Genomic DNA, 19,100 nt, shown 5'->3' with positions numbered 1-19,100 from the left:
GGGGATTCCCATGATGCATTGAGTTTTTCCTTTCCAGTCACCTTTCTCACTCACTATGTATTAACAGACCTCTCTGTATTGAATCGTATCTGTTATTAATCTCTGTCTCTCTTCCACAGCATGTCTTTATCCTGTCTTCCTTCTCTCACCCCAACCGGTCGCAGCAGATGGCCGCCCCTCCCTGAGCCTGGTTCTGCCGGAGGTTTCTTCCTGTTAAAAGGGAGTTTTTCCTTCCCACTGTCGCCAAAGTGCTTGCTCATAGGGGGTCATATGATTGTTGGGCTTTTCTCTGTATCTATGAAGCGCCTTGAGGCGACATTTGTTGTGATTTGGCGCTATATAAATAAAATTGAATTGAATTGAATTGAATTGAATTTGCTTAATTGTTTACTAAATGTTTGAGGTGTGAAGTAAACCGCAATGGAGGGGGGGGGATTTTTCTTGTAAAACATAGGGGGGCCCAGCAAAAAAAGTTTGGGAACCACTGCCTCACAGAATGTCTAGCCGAATTAAAATCCTGGTTTAGCTCTAATTTTCTCAAGCTCAATGAGGATAAAACTGAAATCCTTCTTATTGGAACCATTTCTCACACTATCGATAATTCAATTCAATTCAATTCAATTTTATTTATATAGCGCCAAATCACAACAAAAGTCGCCTCAAGGCGCTTAACTCCTCAGTTTTCCCTTCTCAGGTTAAGAGCCTTGGTGTCATCCTAGACAGTTCACTTTCCTATAAATCTCACATCAATAATCTCACCCGTTCTGCCTATTTCCATTTACACAACATTAACAGATTACGTCCTTCTCTTTCCACCCAGTCTACGTCCATTCTTGTCCACAGTCTTGGTACCTCCCATATGACTACTGCAAATCTCTTTTGCATGGTCTTCCCCAAAAATCTCTCCATAAGCTTCAACTGGTTCAGGACTCTGCTGCTTGCATTATCACCAGAACCCCTCCTACCAGCACATCACCTGTCCTTCAGGAACTTCACTGGCTCACAGTGAAAATCCAGATGATATACAAACTTCTTCTGCTCACCTTCAAGGCCATTCCTAACCTGTTAAGCACTACCTTTTCTGCCCATTCACTTCGATCTTCTTCTATCCAGCTTTCTGTGCCTTCCTTCCGCCTCACCACCACGGGAAGCAGAGCTTTTAGCGGTTCTGCTCTCAGGCTGTGGAGCTCTCTGCCCCCAAATATAAGAAACACTGGTTCTCTCCCAGTTTAAATCCCAACTCAAAACTCATCTGTTCAAATCTGCAAGTTCACTGTGAATCCACTGTTTGTTAATTTTATCTTGTGCTTTTGTTTTTATTGTTCTTCATTGTTCTATTATGTGTTTTTATCTATTGTACAGTGTCCTTGGGTGTCTTGAAAGGCGCTTTATAAACAAAATTTATTATTATTATTATTAACTGTAGTTTGCCTCCACCAGTGTGTGAATGTGAGAGTGAATGAATACTGGAATTATAAAGCGCTTTGAGGGTCTCATAAAGCGCTATATAAATGCAATCTATTATCTGGTTCTTTATTTGTAGACCTCGAAAATTATACAGACCGTTATATTGGTATTAAGATGCAAGACAAATTTTATTGCCAATTTAGTTTTAATATTTATATTGTTAAATTATCAAAAGGCTATTAGTGCAGCAAAAACAAAGTATTTCTCTAAGATCGTGTCTGATAACAGTCACAGACTTCATATTAATCCCTAAGTTAGTTATTAATCCCCCTACTGCTGCTCCCCACATAGCATCGAAACATGTGAAAACTTATTGACATTCTTTATTAACGGGATCACAGATATCAGGTCTCATATTATCCTTCCGACCCATCTGTTCATACGCCAACTTGGTTGCTTGTGACCACTTTGAGCCTGTTGTCAGTGGTTGCAGTGTGGCTGAGGAAAGGAGGACCCAAGCGCTGGACTCACAGGTAGGTGAAGGCTGGTGTTTATTGCTGAATGAACGAACAGAACTGAAGCAGGAAATGACTCGCTAGCTGGCTGAAGGAACTAACAGCCACAACATCAATGACACGACGGTGAACGAGTGGAAACAGAAGACTTAAATACACAGACTGATGAGGATGCTAATGAGAGATCGGTGGGTACACAGCTGAACATAATCTGGCTAACGACACATGAGACGAGCTGACACAGGAAAAACAGGAAGTGAGAACAACATTGATGTGGCAAAATAAACTGAACATGACAAAACTGAGAACACTGGATCAATGACCCAGGAAACCTGACACCTGTGTCCTTTTCATTACTGAGTGAAGCAGTCAACCACCTGAAACCCACCAGATGTTCTCTGGATGTTGTTCCATCTTGTTTACTGAAAGATGTTTTTGACATCTGTGGGTATGTGTTTGCTGTCTGTTGTCAATAGCAGTCTTCAGTCTGTCCCTGCTGACTTCAAACATGCTGTGGTGGAACCTATGCTTAGGGTTTTAAATGACCTTTTAACTTTTACTGACTGGGGAGATTCTGCCATTTTAATACTAGTAATAATAGTACACAATGTACACAGTGGGTCATGGACGCTGCAACCTCATCCCGCCTCCGGCTGAGCCACTGTCTCCATCAGGTGGGAAGTAAGCATGGGAGGAGGCGTTGGATCGGGGGGAGGGTGGTGAGGGCGTATCAGTATCAGTGTGCATGTGTGCATGTCGGGATGTGTGTCCTGAGTTCAGCCTGAGAAAGTGTCCTTTCGCCTGTTAGGCAAAGATCAACAGTCCGCAGCCTACGCAGGTGACCTTGAGGAATAGGGCAGAGAGTCTGTTCGTTCTCGTTGTTGTTCCTCTTGGCGTCAACCTTCAAGCAGTTGGTGCCGTCGGGGGCGGGGGTATAGCCACATGAGAGATGTTAGTATGTGGTCTAGGGAGAACAAACATTTTTCAGTCATTCTAATGTCCATCACTGGTCTCCAGGTGTATCGCTCTTTTAAGAGCCATGAGCTCCTCCAAGATCTTTCCCATATTTCATTCTCTGAATGAAATATGGGAAAGATTCGTTTAGAGAACAAGAGCAAGAATGAGAGGCTCTCTCAGAGTTAAAGTCAGACAAGACGAGACAAGGACATAGAAGCATAGAAGGGAAGCTAAGGGAGGGAGAGGCTGGAAGATGCATCCGACTCCTCCGAGAGCCAAGAAGATCAAATCTTACTCAGATCTTCTCATGTTATGTTTCTTTTCTTAAATTTTGTCATGTCTTCCAATGTTTTTATCTCTTTTGAATATCTTAAACGTACAACACTTTGGTCAACAGTTATTGTTTGAAATTTACTAAACATTTGACTTTTATTTTAAAAGAAAATATTTGTGATATTTTCAAAACCCAAATTGCATAAGATGCATTGAGAAGGGGAGCGACATTCAAATATGATGTCATCTGTTCAGAGATTCCTTAAAAGCAGAAACTATCCAATGAACTCAGGGATTAGTCACTTCTCTAAAAGCTGGAAAAGGAGCATAATAATTTAGAGGAGTAACAGAATAGTTTGAGCAGTTAAGTCAGTCAAAGCTTTAACAGAATCAGTAAAACAGCTATTAAATGTTTCCACTATACTTGGCTCTTTAATCAGATTTGCTCACATATGTAACTCTATGTGGAGATCAGTTACATTGGAATTCCTTATTAAGATCTTTAAATGATGCCACATTTCTTTAGTGTTTCCTTTGCTTTGTTAATAACATCAGTTACCACATTATTTCTCAGTGTAATAAACAAACACCTGTCATGTTGTGCTTGAGAACATGTTTCCCTGATTTCATAACAGTCTCTGCCCTTATTTACATAGTTGGTCCTTTGTTAACCCGTTGAAACTCAAAGTCATGTGTTACCATTTTCAACTCTTCCCTTTTTGAGAGTATTCAGTTTATCATAAAGCACTTTGTTGTAGATGGTGCTCTATTCCAATTAAACTGAAAGACATGTGAGCTGATAGTCTTCTTTTTTTTCCAGCCAGGAAAAGACAGTGTGATACTTCCTGCATCCATTGGGTGTCGCCTGGTCTTCATCCCTCTCTTCATGCTGTGCAACGTTCACCCTCGTGCCCACCTGCCAGTCGTTTTCCATCACGACTGCTTCTTTATCCTCTTCATGATCCTCTTTGCCTTCAGTAACGGGTACCTGGCAAGCCTCTGCATGTGTTATGGTCCAAAGTAAGAAACCTGCACACAGCAAACACCCCAGCATGTTAATGTTAGCCTTGATTTTCTCTGTGGAGCTCATTTTAAGTATTAAATATATCACAGTTGAGTCCAACACAGCTTCCTGTGCACCCACCAGCAGCAGGAGTGGTCCAGTGCTTTATGACCATAATGTCCTATTAGAGCGATTAGAACATGCTGTAGGTATTACAGGTACTGTGCTGCAGTGGTTTGTATCATATCTATCTAATAGACTCCAGTTTGTGCATGTAAATGGAGAGTCCTCTTCACACACTGAGGTTAATTATGGAGTTCCACAGGGTTCAGTGCTAGGACCAATTCTGTTTACATTATCCTCCTAAGACCCGAACTCATTCATAGCATGCATTCTTAATTTCTCTTTGCTATTTGGGCTGATTGCAACCTGATGAATATAAAAACAAAGAATTATCTTTTTACCTGATGTAGTTTCTGAGCAGAGGATATCAGGCCCTTGTAGAGCAAAATTTAGTATTTTGATCTAGACAACCCAAAATGGGATGTCCAAATATGTAGACGCCAGGTCCTCAGTGGTTAAAGATGCTTCCCTTAGGCAGTATGATCAGAAGACATAGCACAGCATACATTAACAGTTCATGCATTTATGGAGTGTTTATAACAAGGTGCAAATTACTGGATACGTTCAGAAACAGGAAGGTCAGACTACACCTACAACAGAGCCCACACAGCTTTGAAGCAGATTTTTGGCCAGATGAAACAAAGATGGAGGGGCAACACAATGAAGAGAGAAGCATTAAAAGCTTTCCAGAGACCTGTTTTCATCTCAGCAGTCACTTATTATTCAGCACCTCCCAGAACAGCGTTGTTCTCTGAACTTCATACATGTATACATGTGTATATGTGCCTGCTGCAGAGTGTAAATGCTCCTTTGTCCTCTCTCAGAATTTATTATTGGAGCTTCTAAAACAATTTTATAAAGTTCCCATGTTCACAGAGATTATCCGAATCTGAACACCGGTTGGTCTTGTAAGGTTCCTTTGCCATCCTTCATCCATTACAGACTATAAATGGTACATTTTACTCCCTGGCTATTCAAAAATAGTTTTCCCCTCCACACTGTATCCTTGTAAAATGTCCCGTAATCAACAACAGCTGATTTTAAAGCTAACTGCAGTACAGAGTGCCTGCCTGCACCTTTGTTTCTCTTCAAAACCAAAATCTGATCAAAAAGGTTCCTAAATTAACCTTTTTACTGCTTATTGATATTTTTATAGTAAACTTAAGTTATATTTCAACATTTATAGTCTAACAAACTTCTTTTTTAAGTTATAACTAAAATAATATAAAATAATACTAAGTATATTTTTAGTAATGCAAGACTAAAATTTCACAGGCATTTAATATTTATTTCATATTTCAAGCAGCACGGTCTCTTTGGCACAGTCCCCGCCCCCTGTGGTAGCTGGGATAAGCCCCGCCCCTAGATTTAAGAATAATATAGATTATTCATTTCTATTTGTATTTTTTTCTGTAATTTTACCAGTTAGGGTTATATAAGATACACCATCTGGGAAATTACCTTTTGTCCATTTACCAATACAGATGTTGTATGCTCATAAAGAAAATACATTTCAGACTGTTTTTGTAATTTTATTGATATTTCAAACAACAAGAGTATTCTTATATTTAAAAATTAAGTTAAAATTACTTTCTTTCCCATTATTGAACAAACACTGAAATTAAAAACAGTGTTAAAATCAATCTTTAAACGTAAAATTATGTTAATTTTTCTGATTATTTTATGGTTTCTGAAAACGGGGCCTTTGTCTAAAACTAGCTGCAATGTAAAACATACAGACTTAAAAGTTGAAAGCGTTGTGGGTCCACTCAGGATTAGGGAGGAGGTGCCGTGAGTAGTGACGTGGAGAATACAAGCAATAGAAATGAGTTTCCTCTGAAGGTGTCTGGGCTCAGCCTCAGAGATGGGGTTAGGAGCTCAGAAGGAGCTTGTAGGAGAGAGCTGCACCTCCATAAGCAGAGTCAGCTGAGGAGTCCCTATGGGAGGAGACGCCGAGGCAGACCTCAGACACGCTGAAGAGACAGTACCTCACAACAGTCGCCTCAAGGTGCTTTACATTGTAAGGTCGACCCGACAATAAAAGATACAGAGAAAAATCCAACAATCATATGACCCCCTATGAGCAGCACTTTGGCGACAGTGGGAAGGAAAAACTCCCTTTTAACAGGAAGAAACCTCCAGCAGAACCAGGCTCAGGGAGGGGCGGGGCCATCTGCTGTGATTGGTTGGGGTGAGAGAAGGAAGACAGGATAAAGACATGCTGTGGAAGAGAGACAGAGGTTAATAACAGATATGATTCAACACAGAGAGGTCTGTTAACACATAGTGAGTGAAGAAGAAACACCCAGTGCATCATGGGAATCCCCGGCAGCCTACGTCTATTGCAGCATCACTAAGGGAGGATTCAGGGTCACCTGGTCCAGCCCTAACTATATGCTTTAGCAAAAAGGAAAGTTTGAGGCCTAATCTTGAAAGTAGAGATAGTGTCTGTCTCCCGAATCCAAACTGGAAGCTGGTTCCACAGAAGAGGGGCCTGAAAACTGAAGGCTCTGCCTCCCATTCTACTTTTAAATACTCTAGGAACAACAAGTAGGCCTGCAGAGCGAGAGCGAAGTGCTCTAATAGGGTGATATGGTACTACAAGGTCATTAACTTTGGTGGCTGGAGGTAGAGCAGGTCACCTACTGAGGTTGGTGGTTTGATCCCTGGCTCCTCCAGTCTGCAGGCCAAGTGTCTGTGGGCAAGATACTAACCCCAAGTTGCCTTCAGATGCATCCATCGGAGTGTGAATGTGTGTAAATGTCGTTAGACAACACTCAGTTTAGAGTCAGCGCTTGTGAGAATGGGTGTGATTGAGTGAATGTGGTATGTTGTATACAGTGCTTTGAGTACTCTGGGAGAGTAGAAAAGTGCTATATAAGAATCAGTCCATTTACCATTAAGATAAGATGGGGCCTGATTATTTAAGACCTTGTATGTGAGGAGCAGGATTTTGAATTCTGGATTTAACAGGAAGCCAAAACAGGAGAAATCTGCTCTCTCTTTCTAGTCCCTGTCAGGACTCTTGCTGCAGCATTTTCCTGTCTTGCACAGTATTTCAGTCTTGCTCCCCACTTTGTGACCTGTAACACATTTTATGACTGAAAAGTGGCCTCTTTAATATACTAGCCTACATAAAACAATAGAAACAGAAAATAGGCAGTAAGAATATATATTTTACCTTAACAATTTTGGATTAACTGAAGGCTTTTCAGGGAGTTTTTAGGAGTTCCTGATAATAATGAATTACAGTAGTCCAATATATAATATAATATAATATAATATAATGATGGCGCGATATGGCAGCCTCGCCTCTGTCAGTCTGCCCCAGGGCAGCTGTGGCTACAACTGTAGCTGCCTCCACCAGTGTGTGAATGTGAGAGTGAATGAATAGTGGCATTGTAAAGCGCTTTGGGTGCCTTGAAAAGCGCTATATAAATCCAATCCATTATTATAATATAATATAATATAATTTGTCACTATATTCTGTTTTTTAACAGGAACGTTCTTCCTCATGAAGCAGAAACAGCTGGAGCCATCATGGCGTTCTTCCTCTCTCTGGGTTTGGCGTTAGGAGCTGCTCTCTCCTTTCTCATTAGAATACTGGTTTAACTGGAAATGTCGTCTTTCTCTTGGACTAACTGTGAAACTATCAGTGAACTCTTTTGTGCAGTTCTGGTCTGAGTGGCAGAAAAGCTTCAGTCAGACTGAAACTCCACAGCTCTTCAACTTTGTCTTAATTATTTTCTGTTTTGTCCTGATGGAGGTGCTGCAGGATTATTTTCAGTATTTATTTCTTAAACATGAATCTGTACAATGAATATTCTTTGTATGTATTCATTAGAGACATTAAAAAAGTTTAACAGGTTAAAAGATCTTTGATATTCACATTGATCGTCTTCATAGAGTTCTCAGAGCGTCACCATCTGTGATTTCCAGATAAATTATTTGACTAAACTCCAGATTTAAGAGTTTTATTGAAAGAAATGTGGTGACTTGATTAGAATTAAAGTTTAAAGGGTTCACATACTGACATACATTATGAGAAATGACTTGAGTTCCACGTTTGGTAAGCAATGAAATGACACTGAAATAATACTACTAATATTACAATAATAAAAGTTAAGCAGTATAAACTGCACAGTAATAATTTGACAGTATTAAATTGAAGCACTGAGTTAGTGAAGTTATCGATGAAGTCTGACCTTCCTCTCTGTTCATCTCATGTTAATATTGTAATGAGAAAAAAACTGTGTATTTAACGTGGATCCAAATAAATTAAAACTGCAGTGTGTGACGTCTTTATCAAATCGTCTTCATGCATGCTCGATCATCCAGGTCAGGAATCCCCAAAAGGTTTACAACCTTTGAAAGCCGCCCACAGAACGAACAATGGGCTATTTCACTTTATTTATTTTCAGCTCAATGAAAGCCAGAGAAGTGAAGAAAATTCCCACGTTTATTAACGTCCTCTGAAGGCATCAGCAGGGCTGTAAAGAATCCGAGCATCACTTAAACGCATCGCCAGCCTGGCTGAGCTGAAGCGTCCGACCAGACACAGCTGAGAGTTTAACGAGACCGAACCAAGACCAGGACCCGCACAAGAGGTGCGTGTCGTCCGTGTCAGTGTGACTGGACCGGGAAACAAACCGGAACCGACTGACACGACGTCCGGGTCTGATCCGAGAGTCAGGACCCTGGAAGAGCCCTGGATCCTCGATCCTGGATCCTCGAGAAGGTAAAAATTTCCCTCTCCGAAACAAAGTACCGCTGAGCAGTGAGGTAACGAAGTACTGCTGAGCACTGTAATGAAGTACTGCTGAGCACTGTAATGAAGTACTGCTGTGGGATTAGGTAACGAAGTACTGCTGAGCAGTGAGGTAATGAAGTACTGCTGAGCAGTGAGGTAACAAAGTACTGCTGAGCAGTGAGGTAACAAAGTACTGCTGAGCACTGAGGTAACGAAGTACTGCTGAGCACTGTAATGAAGTACTGCTGTGGGATTAGGTAACGAAGTACTGCTGAGCAGGGAGGTAACAAAGTACTGCTGAGCACTGTAATGAAGTACTGCTGAGCAGTGAGGTAACGAAGTACTGCTGAGCAGTGAGGTAACGAAGTACTGCTGAGCAGTGAGGTAACAAAGTACTGCTGAGCACTGAGGTAACGAAGTACTGCTGAGCACTGTAATGAAGTACTGCTGAGCAGTGAGGTAACAAAGTACTGCTGAGCAGTGAGGTAACGAAGTACTGCTGAGCACTGTAATGAAGTACTGCTGTGGGATTAGGTAACGAAGTACTGCTGAGCACTGTAATGAAGTACTGCTGTGGGATTAGGTAACAAAGTACTGCTGAGCAGTGAGGTAACAAAGTACTGCTGAGCACTGTAATGAAGTACTGCTGTGGGATTAGGTAACAAAGTACTGCTGAGCAGTGAGGTAACGAAGTACTGCTGAGCACTGTAATGAAGTACTGCTGTGGGATTAGGTAACAAAGTACTGCTGAGCAGTGAGGTAACAAAGTACTGCTGAGCACTGTAATGAAGTACTGCTGAGCACTGTAATGAAGTACTGCTGTGGGATTCGGTAACGAAGTACTGCTGAGCAGTGAGGTAACAAAGTACTGCTGAGCAGTGAGGTAACAAAGTACTGCTGAGCAGAGAGGTAACGAAGTGCTGCTGAGCACTGTAATGAAGTACTGCTGTGGGATTAGGTAACGAAGTACTGCTGAGCACTGTAATGAAGTACTGCTGAGCAGTGAGGTAACGAAGTACTGCTGAGCACTGTAATGAAGTACTGCTGAGCAGTGAGGTAACGAAGTACTGCTGAGCACTGTAATGAAGTACTGCTGAGCAGAGAGGTAATGAAGTACTGCTGAGCACTGTAACAAAGTACTGCTGAGCACTGTAATGAAGTACTGCTGAGCACTGTAATGAAGTACTGCTGTGGGATTAGGTAACAAAGTACTGCTGAGCACTGTAATGAAGTACTGCTGTGGGATTAGGTAACGAAGTACTGCTGATCAGAGAGGTAACGAAGTACTGCTGAGCACTGTAATGAAGTACTGCTGAGCACTGTAATGAAGTACTGCTGAGCAGTGAGGTGATTTATAAAGTACAGAAGTAGAGAAGTTGAAAATAAGAACAAGAGGTATAAAAATAAATTAACTAGTATTTTGAGGTCATGTAAAAAAGAATATCATGAGAAATTATTAAATATGAATAAAAATAACAGTAAATGGATTTGGAAAACATGAAATATTGTTATTAAAAATAGTTCTAGGCAGTTAAATTATCCTTCATATTTGACTAATAATGATGAGCGATGTGGTTAATGATAATAAATTATCTGTAAGTGTTGGGCCAGACTTGGCTGACAGAACACAAGAAACTGTGCAGAGAAAGAAACTAAGCTCATTGAACGTAATCCTCAACTAGGGCTGGGCCATATCAAACCGTTCACGGTAATACCGGTGTGATGTTGGGCAATGGTTAGAAAATGAAATATCGCGATAGAATATGGGTAAAACGCACATGCGCAGTGCCTTTGTTTTCATACGCACATGGCGGCGACGCAGAACGAGAAGAGCGAAAGCAGATCGTTGAATGAAACGATGAACCTGAACTGGTTTGTAAAAATGCTGCAGCTTCACTGGTGTGGAACTGGTTTAGCTTTCGTCCGTCAGATACACAACAAAGCACTATTTTTGGTAGCGCATGCTAGCGGGCCGTCGTTATTACCATGTTGTTTGGAAAATAAGACGCACTTAAAATCCTTTGATTTTCTGAAAGTCGACAGAGCCCCTTATAATCCCGTGTGCCTTATGTATGAACTCTGGTTGTGTTTACTGACCTCGAGACGATTTTATGTGCACGGCGCTCAAAAATCTGTCAAATGTTTCAGTACGACTTTGCTAAGCTACGAAGCCGCACCGCTTGATGGATTGTTGGAGCATTATGGCTATCGTAGGCGGAGCCTCGCGGAGTGATACGTACTTGCTTCAACATAATATTACCGTATTGTGTGTGTATAACCTCTTTTTAAGTTCTGTGGATATTAAACATGGTTATGCTGAGGATATGTCGGCCAGTTTCCACTGGAAATGCCTTTTGGTTAAACTGTCAGCGAGGAATTTGCACTGTTACATGTTTATGTAACTTTAATGCAGATAAAAACAGCTGCTTGTTTAAGTGAAAATACATTGATGGGTTTATTTGCACTAATAAAGTTGTGGAGTTGTAAAGTATTTTGTCTCGCGTCAGTTATATCGTTATCGCACATTTTCAAATATATATTGTGATAAATATTTCTGGCCATATTCCGCGGCCTAATCCTCAGTCAATGTTTTTAACGGTGGTGGAAGAAAAGGAAATCATGGATATTGTTGGGAAATCACAAACTGAAAACTCTACAGACTTTGATAACATTGATATGGAAATTGGTAAGAAAGCTATCGATGCTCCAAACCCTTAACATACATTTGCAATTTATCTCTACTGGTGCGTTCCCAACACAAATGAAAACTGCTGAAGTAATACCACTGTTTAAAAATGGAGATTGACACCAATTCACATTACAGGCCTGTTTCTCTCACAATTCTCACAAATACTGGAAAAAGTTTTCATTAATAGACTTGACAAATTAATAGATAAACATAAAATAATAATGGACAGTCAGTATGGTTTCAGACCAAATAGATCAACATCCATGGCATTAATGGAACTAACTGAACATATCACTAATAAAACAGATCAAAGACACAGTCTGAGTTTTCATTGACCTACAAGAAGCTTTTGACACAATCAACCATGAAATATTACCTTATGAACTGGAGCACTACAGCATTAGTGGCGCTAGAGTGGGTCAGGAGTTATTTGAGAGACAGGCAACAATTTGTGAAGCTTGGTGAACATCAGAGTGCCTGGACATTGTTTGTGGAGGTCCACAGGGGTCAGCATTGGGACCAAAGCTGTTTATCCTGTGCATCAATGATATATGTAAAACATCTGATATATTACAGTTTATTTTATTTGCAGATGATACAAATATTTTTGTGCTGGAGAGAATTCACAGCAGCTTTTGGAACACAAAACTGAAAACAAGGTTTGACAGAAACAAGTTTTCACTAAATTTGAATAAAACTACATTTATGTTATTTGGAAATTGTAAAAAAGATGCTGGAGCAAAATTGCTGATAAATAATGTTGAAGTAAGTTTCTGATACAACATTTCTGGGTGTGGTAATAGCTAACAGAATGTGCTGGAAACCTCACACGAAGCATATACATGTCACAGGCGTGTTGCAGACAGTTGCAAACTTGATGACGAGCAGGACAGGCTTCTTGAAATCTGTGTCTTTGTCCTTAATTTGAAGATAAGATCACCCCCCACCCTCCCCACCTCACTCCACCCTCCGCCAACAGGAAGCAGATTCCTCAGAGACCTCTTTGCCATATGAACAGGAAGTGATGTAATCCAGTAATCAGCTGAGATGACTGGGTCAGGAGACAGGAAGAGGCAATCACGCCGATGTTATCAACTCCTCAGACTCACTTTTCATGACCCAACTACGGCATTTCTGTCATCTGCAGATGGCCGACAGTTGACAACAGTTTCCCACAATGCACCACAGTTTGCTGCTCCTTATGACTGCAGCTTCTTCAACATCACTTCCCTTGAACGACGATCCGCCTTTACAGATGTTCTCAGACAGAAACATCTGTAAAGATCCCACTTGGCCTCAGGAATTAGTACACTACTTTTTCTGCATTTAAACACACGATCGTCTCTCCTCTGCTCTTGCTGGCCGCTTTGTTTCATAGTCTTATTTTTTACAGGCAAATGAAGCCATGTCAATAAAAGCACTTTCCTGAATGAATCTGAAACTTCAGCTGGGTGGTGGTGTCTGTGGAGCTACAGCATTCGCCTCCTGATTGCACTGATGATGATTCAGGGAGGGACCGGGGCACTGGCTGTGCCGTCCTGAGGGGTTCTGATGATTGTAGTCAGGAAACTAAGATTAAAGATTAAAAGCACCAAAATAGACCATCTAACCTTTCAATACAAAGCACCCTGAGACTTCTGTTGTCATGTGACATATCAATTGTACTATATATCTATTGTATATACTATATTATTCTATTTTATCTTATTCTATTCTATTGTTTTTTGGGGTTGTTTTTTTTTACTGCTCTAACTTGTACTTTAAGAAAATATAAGATAACCTTTATTAGTCCCACACGTGGGAAATTTGTTGTGTCACAGCAGAAAGTGGACACTGCAAAGTTACAGTAGCAAAAATTAAGAAAAGCAATGAAATAGGATATGATAATAAGAATAAGATACTACATGCAATGATTTTCTGCCTGACCAAAAAAAATTCCCACGCGTGGGACTAATAAAGGTTTATCTTATCTTTATCTTATAAACTTACAGCTGAACTGAATTCAGTTACAGTCAAACAGGATCAATTTTTAATATTTCATGTTGTGTTTTATTCTTCAGGTAAAACTTCCTAACACCAGGGTAGATGGATACTTGATCCCAAACTGACCAAAGTGAAAACAACAGTTTCTATGACTGCAAAGCGTTCACTCTGTGCCGATATAATCACACAGAACTCCACATCTGTTTGCATGAACATGTGCTCAAACATACAGGCATGCAGCATTGTTCCATGTTTATTTTTCCAATGTCTGCTTTTAGCTTTATGTCAGAAATGTAATGTTCAAGGTTATGACCTGACGTCAGACTGGCTCCAAACACAGTACAGCCTATACAGTATGCAGTACACACAGAGCAGTGTATGCAGTTGAGAGTACATTTGTCCACATACAGATATCTGAAGCCTTCAGCTGTTACTGCTGAACATGACGGAGACAGCTGCTGGAAATACCACACACACACACACACACACACACACACACACACACACACACACACACTGCCTTCTCATGGTAACATGGTTGACTTCAGGTGTGTTTTGTTGCTTCTCGCATTAATAAAGTAATAACTGGGTTACAACATCTAGAATCAAGTCTGGGCACAGGTTTGTCCTGTGGCTCTTCCCCATACCAGAGCTGGTCCGTCTGCCACGTTTGTGTTTTAAATTCTCAGGCATGACGCTTCATGTTTTTCAGCCGAACAGATGCGTCATACCTACAGGCGAATGAGCAGCTGGGATTGACTAGCGCATGTTCACACCTGTACTTGTAGCACAGGTAAACAGGTGATTCACCTCAACAGGAGTGCATGACAACCTTTGACAACCTTTTCTTATTTCAGATCGCTGTGGATGGTGAGTCCAGGATGTACTTCCTGTCTCTGATCCTAATCAGACTGTGGACCTATTAGATCTCAGAGGAGTCATGAACTTCGGGTCTGAGTCCTGGCAGTGGTTCAGGGTCCTTCTGGACTAGACTAACAGCAGTGTTTCTTAGACTTTCCAAGGATCGGGACTATGGGACCTCCGGTCGTTCAGGGAGCTCCTGTTGTACCAAAGATGGGGGTCAGGGCCCGAATGTCCGACTTGTCTCAGAGGAGGGATGCTCAGGAGGGTCTGAACTCGAGCTTTCTGAGTCAACCTCCCCATTCCAACAAGAGTCTGGACCCCCAGCCCAGGTCAGAGACCACATTCCCAGTTCACCCGAGTCCTTCCACCAGCAGGAGTTTGGCAAGGATGAAGAGAAGCAACAGTGAGGTGACGATCAGTGATGCCGGAGCTGAAGACCCTGCTGCCATCAACCCAAACACAGACGCAAGTCTGAGGCGAAAGTGCTGCAGCACTTCGACACTGGACCGCCAAAGTTTGTCACGATCCACTGAGACTCCTTCCTGGAGGCTGGAGCAGCAGGTGCCCAGCGCACCGCCTCCGTTCCCAGAACCTCCACAGCTTCATGCTGCACCGTCGCCCAGTCTGCAGACCGCCGCTCGCATTGCTCATGGGGATGTCATCTATGTACCCAACTATGTGAACGCTTCGGTTTATGTGTCGCATGTTCAGAAAACAAAGCCGGAGACATCGATCCTCAGCAGACTAAGGAATCAGAGGACAAACAGGGACATAAGACCCAGCGCAATCTCTTACAAATGCTTTTCTCATTATGATAGTCAGAGTGTCCTCTTCGACTTCAGCAGCGGCTTTGTCCCCCAAGCAGACCTCCAGCACAGAAGGAACGACTCCACCTCTGGATGTGATGTGTTTGATGCTTTAAGCCCTGACGAACGTGAAAAAAACAACTTTCTGGTGAGCAGCTGTCCGTTCTTTCATAATGAGATTGGAGGGGAGATGGAAAGGAGGCTGTGCCTGACTCGGGCCAACACCTCCACCTGCGGTGCTGCAGCAGACACATCCTTCAGCGAGCCGCCGCTCAGCACCCGCCGCACCAACACGAGCATCTCAGTGTTGGAGTTTAGTGGAGGAACTCGGGCGTTCGACCAAAATCTGATGAATAATCACGACATTGAACACATTGACCTGGGAGCCAGATACTACCTGAAATACTTCTACAACCAAGGTAAGTCCAGTCGAGGGCCAGACTTCACCACGATGCAGAAGCTGGATGCTCTTCCTAAAAGTAAAGCAAGGACGCTTTTTTAAATAGTGCCACCAGTTTAATCTAGTTCCAACAAAAAGATATTTATAACAGGAAGAGTGTTTAAAAGATCTCAGTATCCAAAGAGTTAAAAAATAAGCAGTTCAATAACTTCCAACAGAAACATTCTGCCATAAGGATAGGAGACACGATCAACATGTGACTGTGTGCTAAAAACAAATGCAATGATATTTCTGACTGTAAATGAAAAGAAAAGAACTAAATATGAAGATCTGAAGATCGAACACACAGGTGTCGAACTCCAGGCCTCGAGGGCCGGTGTCCTGCAGGTTTAGATGTGTCCTTGATCCAACACAGCTGGTTTAAACTGCTGAATGACCTCCTCAACATGTCTTGAAGTTCTCCAGAGGCCTGGTAATAAACTAATTATGTGATTCAGGTGTTGACCCAGGGTGAGATCTGCAGGACACCGGCCTTCGAGGCCTGGAGTTCGACACCCCTGATCTAATGGAAAAAAAGTATTAATTTAAGCACTGTTACTGCGCTCGCGTTCAGGTTTCTGTTTTCACTGATGTGAGTGACCTTCTGTTTTTTTTCTGTCAGATCACCAAAATTATTTTGGCATTGATGAGAACTTTGGTCCGGTGTCTCTGAGCCTCCGGCGAGAGAAACTGGAGGAGAGGAATGATGAGACACAGTACAACTACAGGATGATCCTCAGGACTGGTCAGGTAACTAGTCAGGTGACCGGTCACGTGACTGGTTAGGTGACCGATAACCTGATCACAGTCTGGTTTGAGATCATTTTCGATTACTAATTTATAAAGTGACTGTTGATGATGCTGTTAATCCCTGTTTGTCCTTGTAGTCTGATCCAATCATGCCCCCTCTTTCAGCTGTCTACCCTGAGAGGATCCATCACAGAGGACTCTATCCCATCTTCATCCAAACATGGGACCAGTCGACGTCTTCCTCTGAAGGATGTTCTCGAGTTTGTGGTTCCTCAACTTAGCATCCACAGTCTCAGACTGGCTGCTGATTCACCCAGAGTCCCTGAACTGCTGCTGCAGCTGGACCAGCAGGAGGTGAGCCAGTCCCAGTGTGCCACCCACCAGCTGACCATGAAACACCTGCCACTGCCATGGTTGGCCTTCCCATGTCTCTGACAGGATGGTCTGTGTTAAACTAGAATCCCGTTTCATAGCCATTTTGCTAAATCGTGCTTTTGATGCTGTGACGCTTTCACATAATGAAACAGTTGGCATAAGAATTCAGCTTCTCGCGCTACGTCCACCATTCTGATCAATGCTGAGTAGCGTGTTCTTCAAAAACACCCAAACACACATCCTCAGAGAGGTTTTCACAGGCAGCAGTTACGAGTTCTCAGTCTGAAAGAAATGATTCACTATTATCTCATCCTTCTAGAGCTTAGAGATCCTAATAAAGCTTCTGTGATTCTGTCCAGTTTAGAGACAAACTCAGACTTGATGCTATTAACTGGAACAAGTAAGATGTACCTTTTTAATCAGCTAGTTTTTGTCACGTTTTCCTTACTTTTTGGTGGCCCTCCCAGAGGTCAGTACAAAATAAAGAAAACCTTCTTGCTGTGCTCTCTCAGAAGTTTAGCAAAGTGATACAAAGCAGTTTTTTTAAGTGGCCACTGGAAGCCTGAGCAGAAGAAGAGAGGTCTCTTTAAGCTTCAGTCAGACTGAAATCCCAGGAGACGACATCAGCCTGAGAACACAGCAGGAAGATGATAAGGTTACTATCGCATTAATATGAGATATCCACATGAGCGGCAGGAGGGTGCTCCTGCCTTCAGGTGTCACAGGTAAGAGACGAGGTAAAACACTGTGATAGGCTCATCTTTTTGTCCAGGTGCCCTAAAACGTCCACTGCAAGAGGGAGAAGTCAGCTGACCTTCCGATGTTGTGTGAAATGACCAAAGGTCTCCGGACACAGCATCATCAAGTCAATATAAACAATAAAACCAGTAAATCCAGTACAAACAGTGACACCAGCACCAAGTACTCCTGTTTCAACGAACTATTATACAAATGATTTTTACTTGTGTGGGAAATCTAACCCCTCTTAGACCTTCACCGCAACTTTCCACACGTTCAAGTTTCTCATGCGCTTCATGTCTGGTTATGCAGAAGGTTACCGGGTAGGGTTAAAAGATTTCCCGCTGAAGCGTAATTCACGCATCAGTTCCAAACCTTCTGAATTGGTCTTATAACCAGCACCTTCAGAGTCCCGCTGGTCCACGCTGACCCTGCCTGCTTTTCTTTGTTTTACTGCAGCTGAGGTTCCAGCGCAAAGTGGGCGTGTTATTCTGTCGGGCTGGTCAGTCCACCGAGGAGGACAACAGTGACTCTGGCAGTCCCGCTCTAGATCAGTTCCTGGACCTTCTGGGCCACAGAGGTCCACTGAAAGATACCAGCGGTACCAGCACCATTTCTTTTTTCTGAAACAAAACCGGGTCCTTGTTGGTCCTGGTTCTGCAATACAGTACTCGCAGTGATGTCAGAATGGTTTTTGGTAATTGTTGTTACTTTCTGTTTGCTTGTTTTTGTTTCCTGTCAGACGACTCAACAGGGAGGCAGTCAGTTTTTACAACGTTCAGAGAATTCAAGCTGATGTTCCACGTGTCCACGGCAAGCAGCCCTCAGCAGGTGATTCTCCTGTTTGACCTTGTGCTGTGTACTGCACAAGTACCAGAACTAAAGTTTTCAAGTTATTTATTTATTTATTAACCTTTATTTAACCAGGAAAATCCCATTGAGATTAAAAACCTCTTTTTCAAGGGAGACCTGGCCAAGATAGGCAGCAGCAGGTGTCTCACAGTTACAGAAATTACTCAAACACAGGCAGCAACAACACACATGCAACAATAAGTGAAAGAATACAAATAAAATTAAATTCAATTAAATAAAAATAAAAAAGTCAGTTAAAATGACAATCTAATTGAAACAGTTGCATGTTATGGACTTGGCCTCAAGGATCCGTAGTTTCGATTTAAAAGCACTTAATGAAATGAATTCAGTCATTTTCCTTCTGCAGTTTGTTCCAAGCCGAGGGTGCTGAATGGACAAAAGCTCTTTTACCAAGTTCAGTTCGGGCAAATGGAACAGAAAGCAACAAGTAACCATGCGGACGAAGAGAATACCGACCAGCATGTTTCATTACAAGCAGGGAACATAGATAAGAAGGCAGCAACCCAAGTATTGCCTTATATATAAAACTGTATAAATGAGAGTTCCTCCGACTTA

General features: G+C 42.1%; 2 protein-coding genes across 6 annotated transcripts in view; both read left to right on the top strand.

The window, feature by feature from the left end:
• The window catches only part of LOC102779035 (equilibrative nucleoside transporter 1-like), a 28,275-nt gene extending 19,703 nt beyond the window's left edge, over positions 1 to 8,572 (top strand). Inside the window, exons 12-13 of the mRNA XM_087842365.1 lie at positions 3,973 to 4,172; positions 7,779 to 8,572. Of these exons, the coding sequence (XP_087698491.1) occupies positions 3,973 to 4,172; positions 7,779 to 7,890 (312 nt within the window). The 3' untranslated portion in view covers positions 7,891 to 8,572. The remainder of the gene's footprint in view (positions 1 to 3,972; positions 4,173 to 7,778) is intronic.
• Positions 8,573 to 8,805: 233 nt separating this feature from the next.
• LOC102789466 (signal-induced proliferation-associated 1-like protein 2) overlaps positions 8,806 to 19,100 on the top strand; it is a 27,271-nt gene continuing 16,976 nt past the window's right edge. For 4 of the 5 annotated variants that reach the window (XR_015719154.1, XR_015719155.1, XM_087842360.1 and 1 more), the window contains exons 1-6: positions 8,806 to 9,016; positions 14,558 to 15,789; positions 16,432 to 16,559; positions 16,725 to 16,913; positions 18,132 to 18,273; positions 18,415 to 18,503. Coding sequence is in view for 3 of the 5 variants with exons in the window: in XM_087842360.1 (XP_087698486.1) it covers positions 14,733 to 15,789; positions 16,432 to 16,559; positions 16,725 to 16,913; positions 18,132 to 18,273; positions 18,415 to 18,503 (1,605 nt within the window). In the remaining 2 variants the exon portion in view is untranslated. Of the gene's footprint in view, positions 9,017 to 14,248; positions 15,790 to 16,431; positions 16,560 to 16,724; positions 16,914 to 18,131; positions 18,274 to 18,414; positions 18,504 to 19,100 lie in introns of those variants that run through there. The other variant, XM_087842358.1, reaches the window with a different exon arrangement.

Source organism: Neolamprologus brichardi, chromosome 6 (assembly GCF_056152115.1).
Source record: "Neolamprologus brichardi isolate AB-2024 chromosome 6, ASM5615211v1, whole genome shotgun sequence".
Classification (NCBI taxonomy): domain Eukaryota; kingdom Metazoa; phylum Chordata; class Actinopteri; order Cichliformes; family Cichlidae; genus Neolamprologus; species Neolamprologus brichardi.
This window is presented reverse-complemented; position numbering and strand designations above follow the sequence as displayed.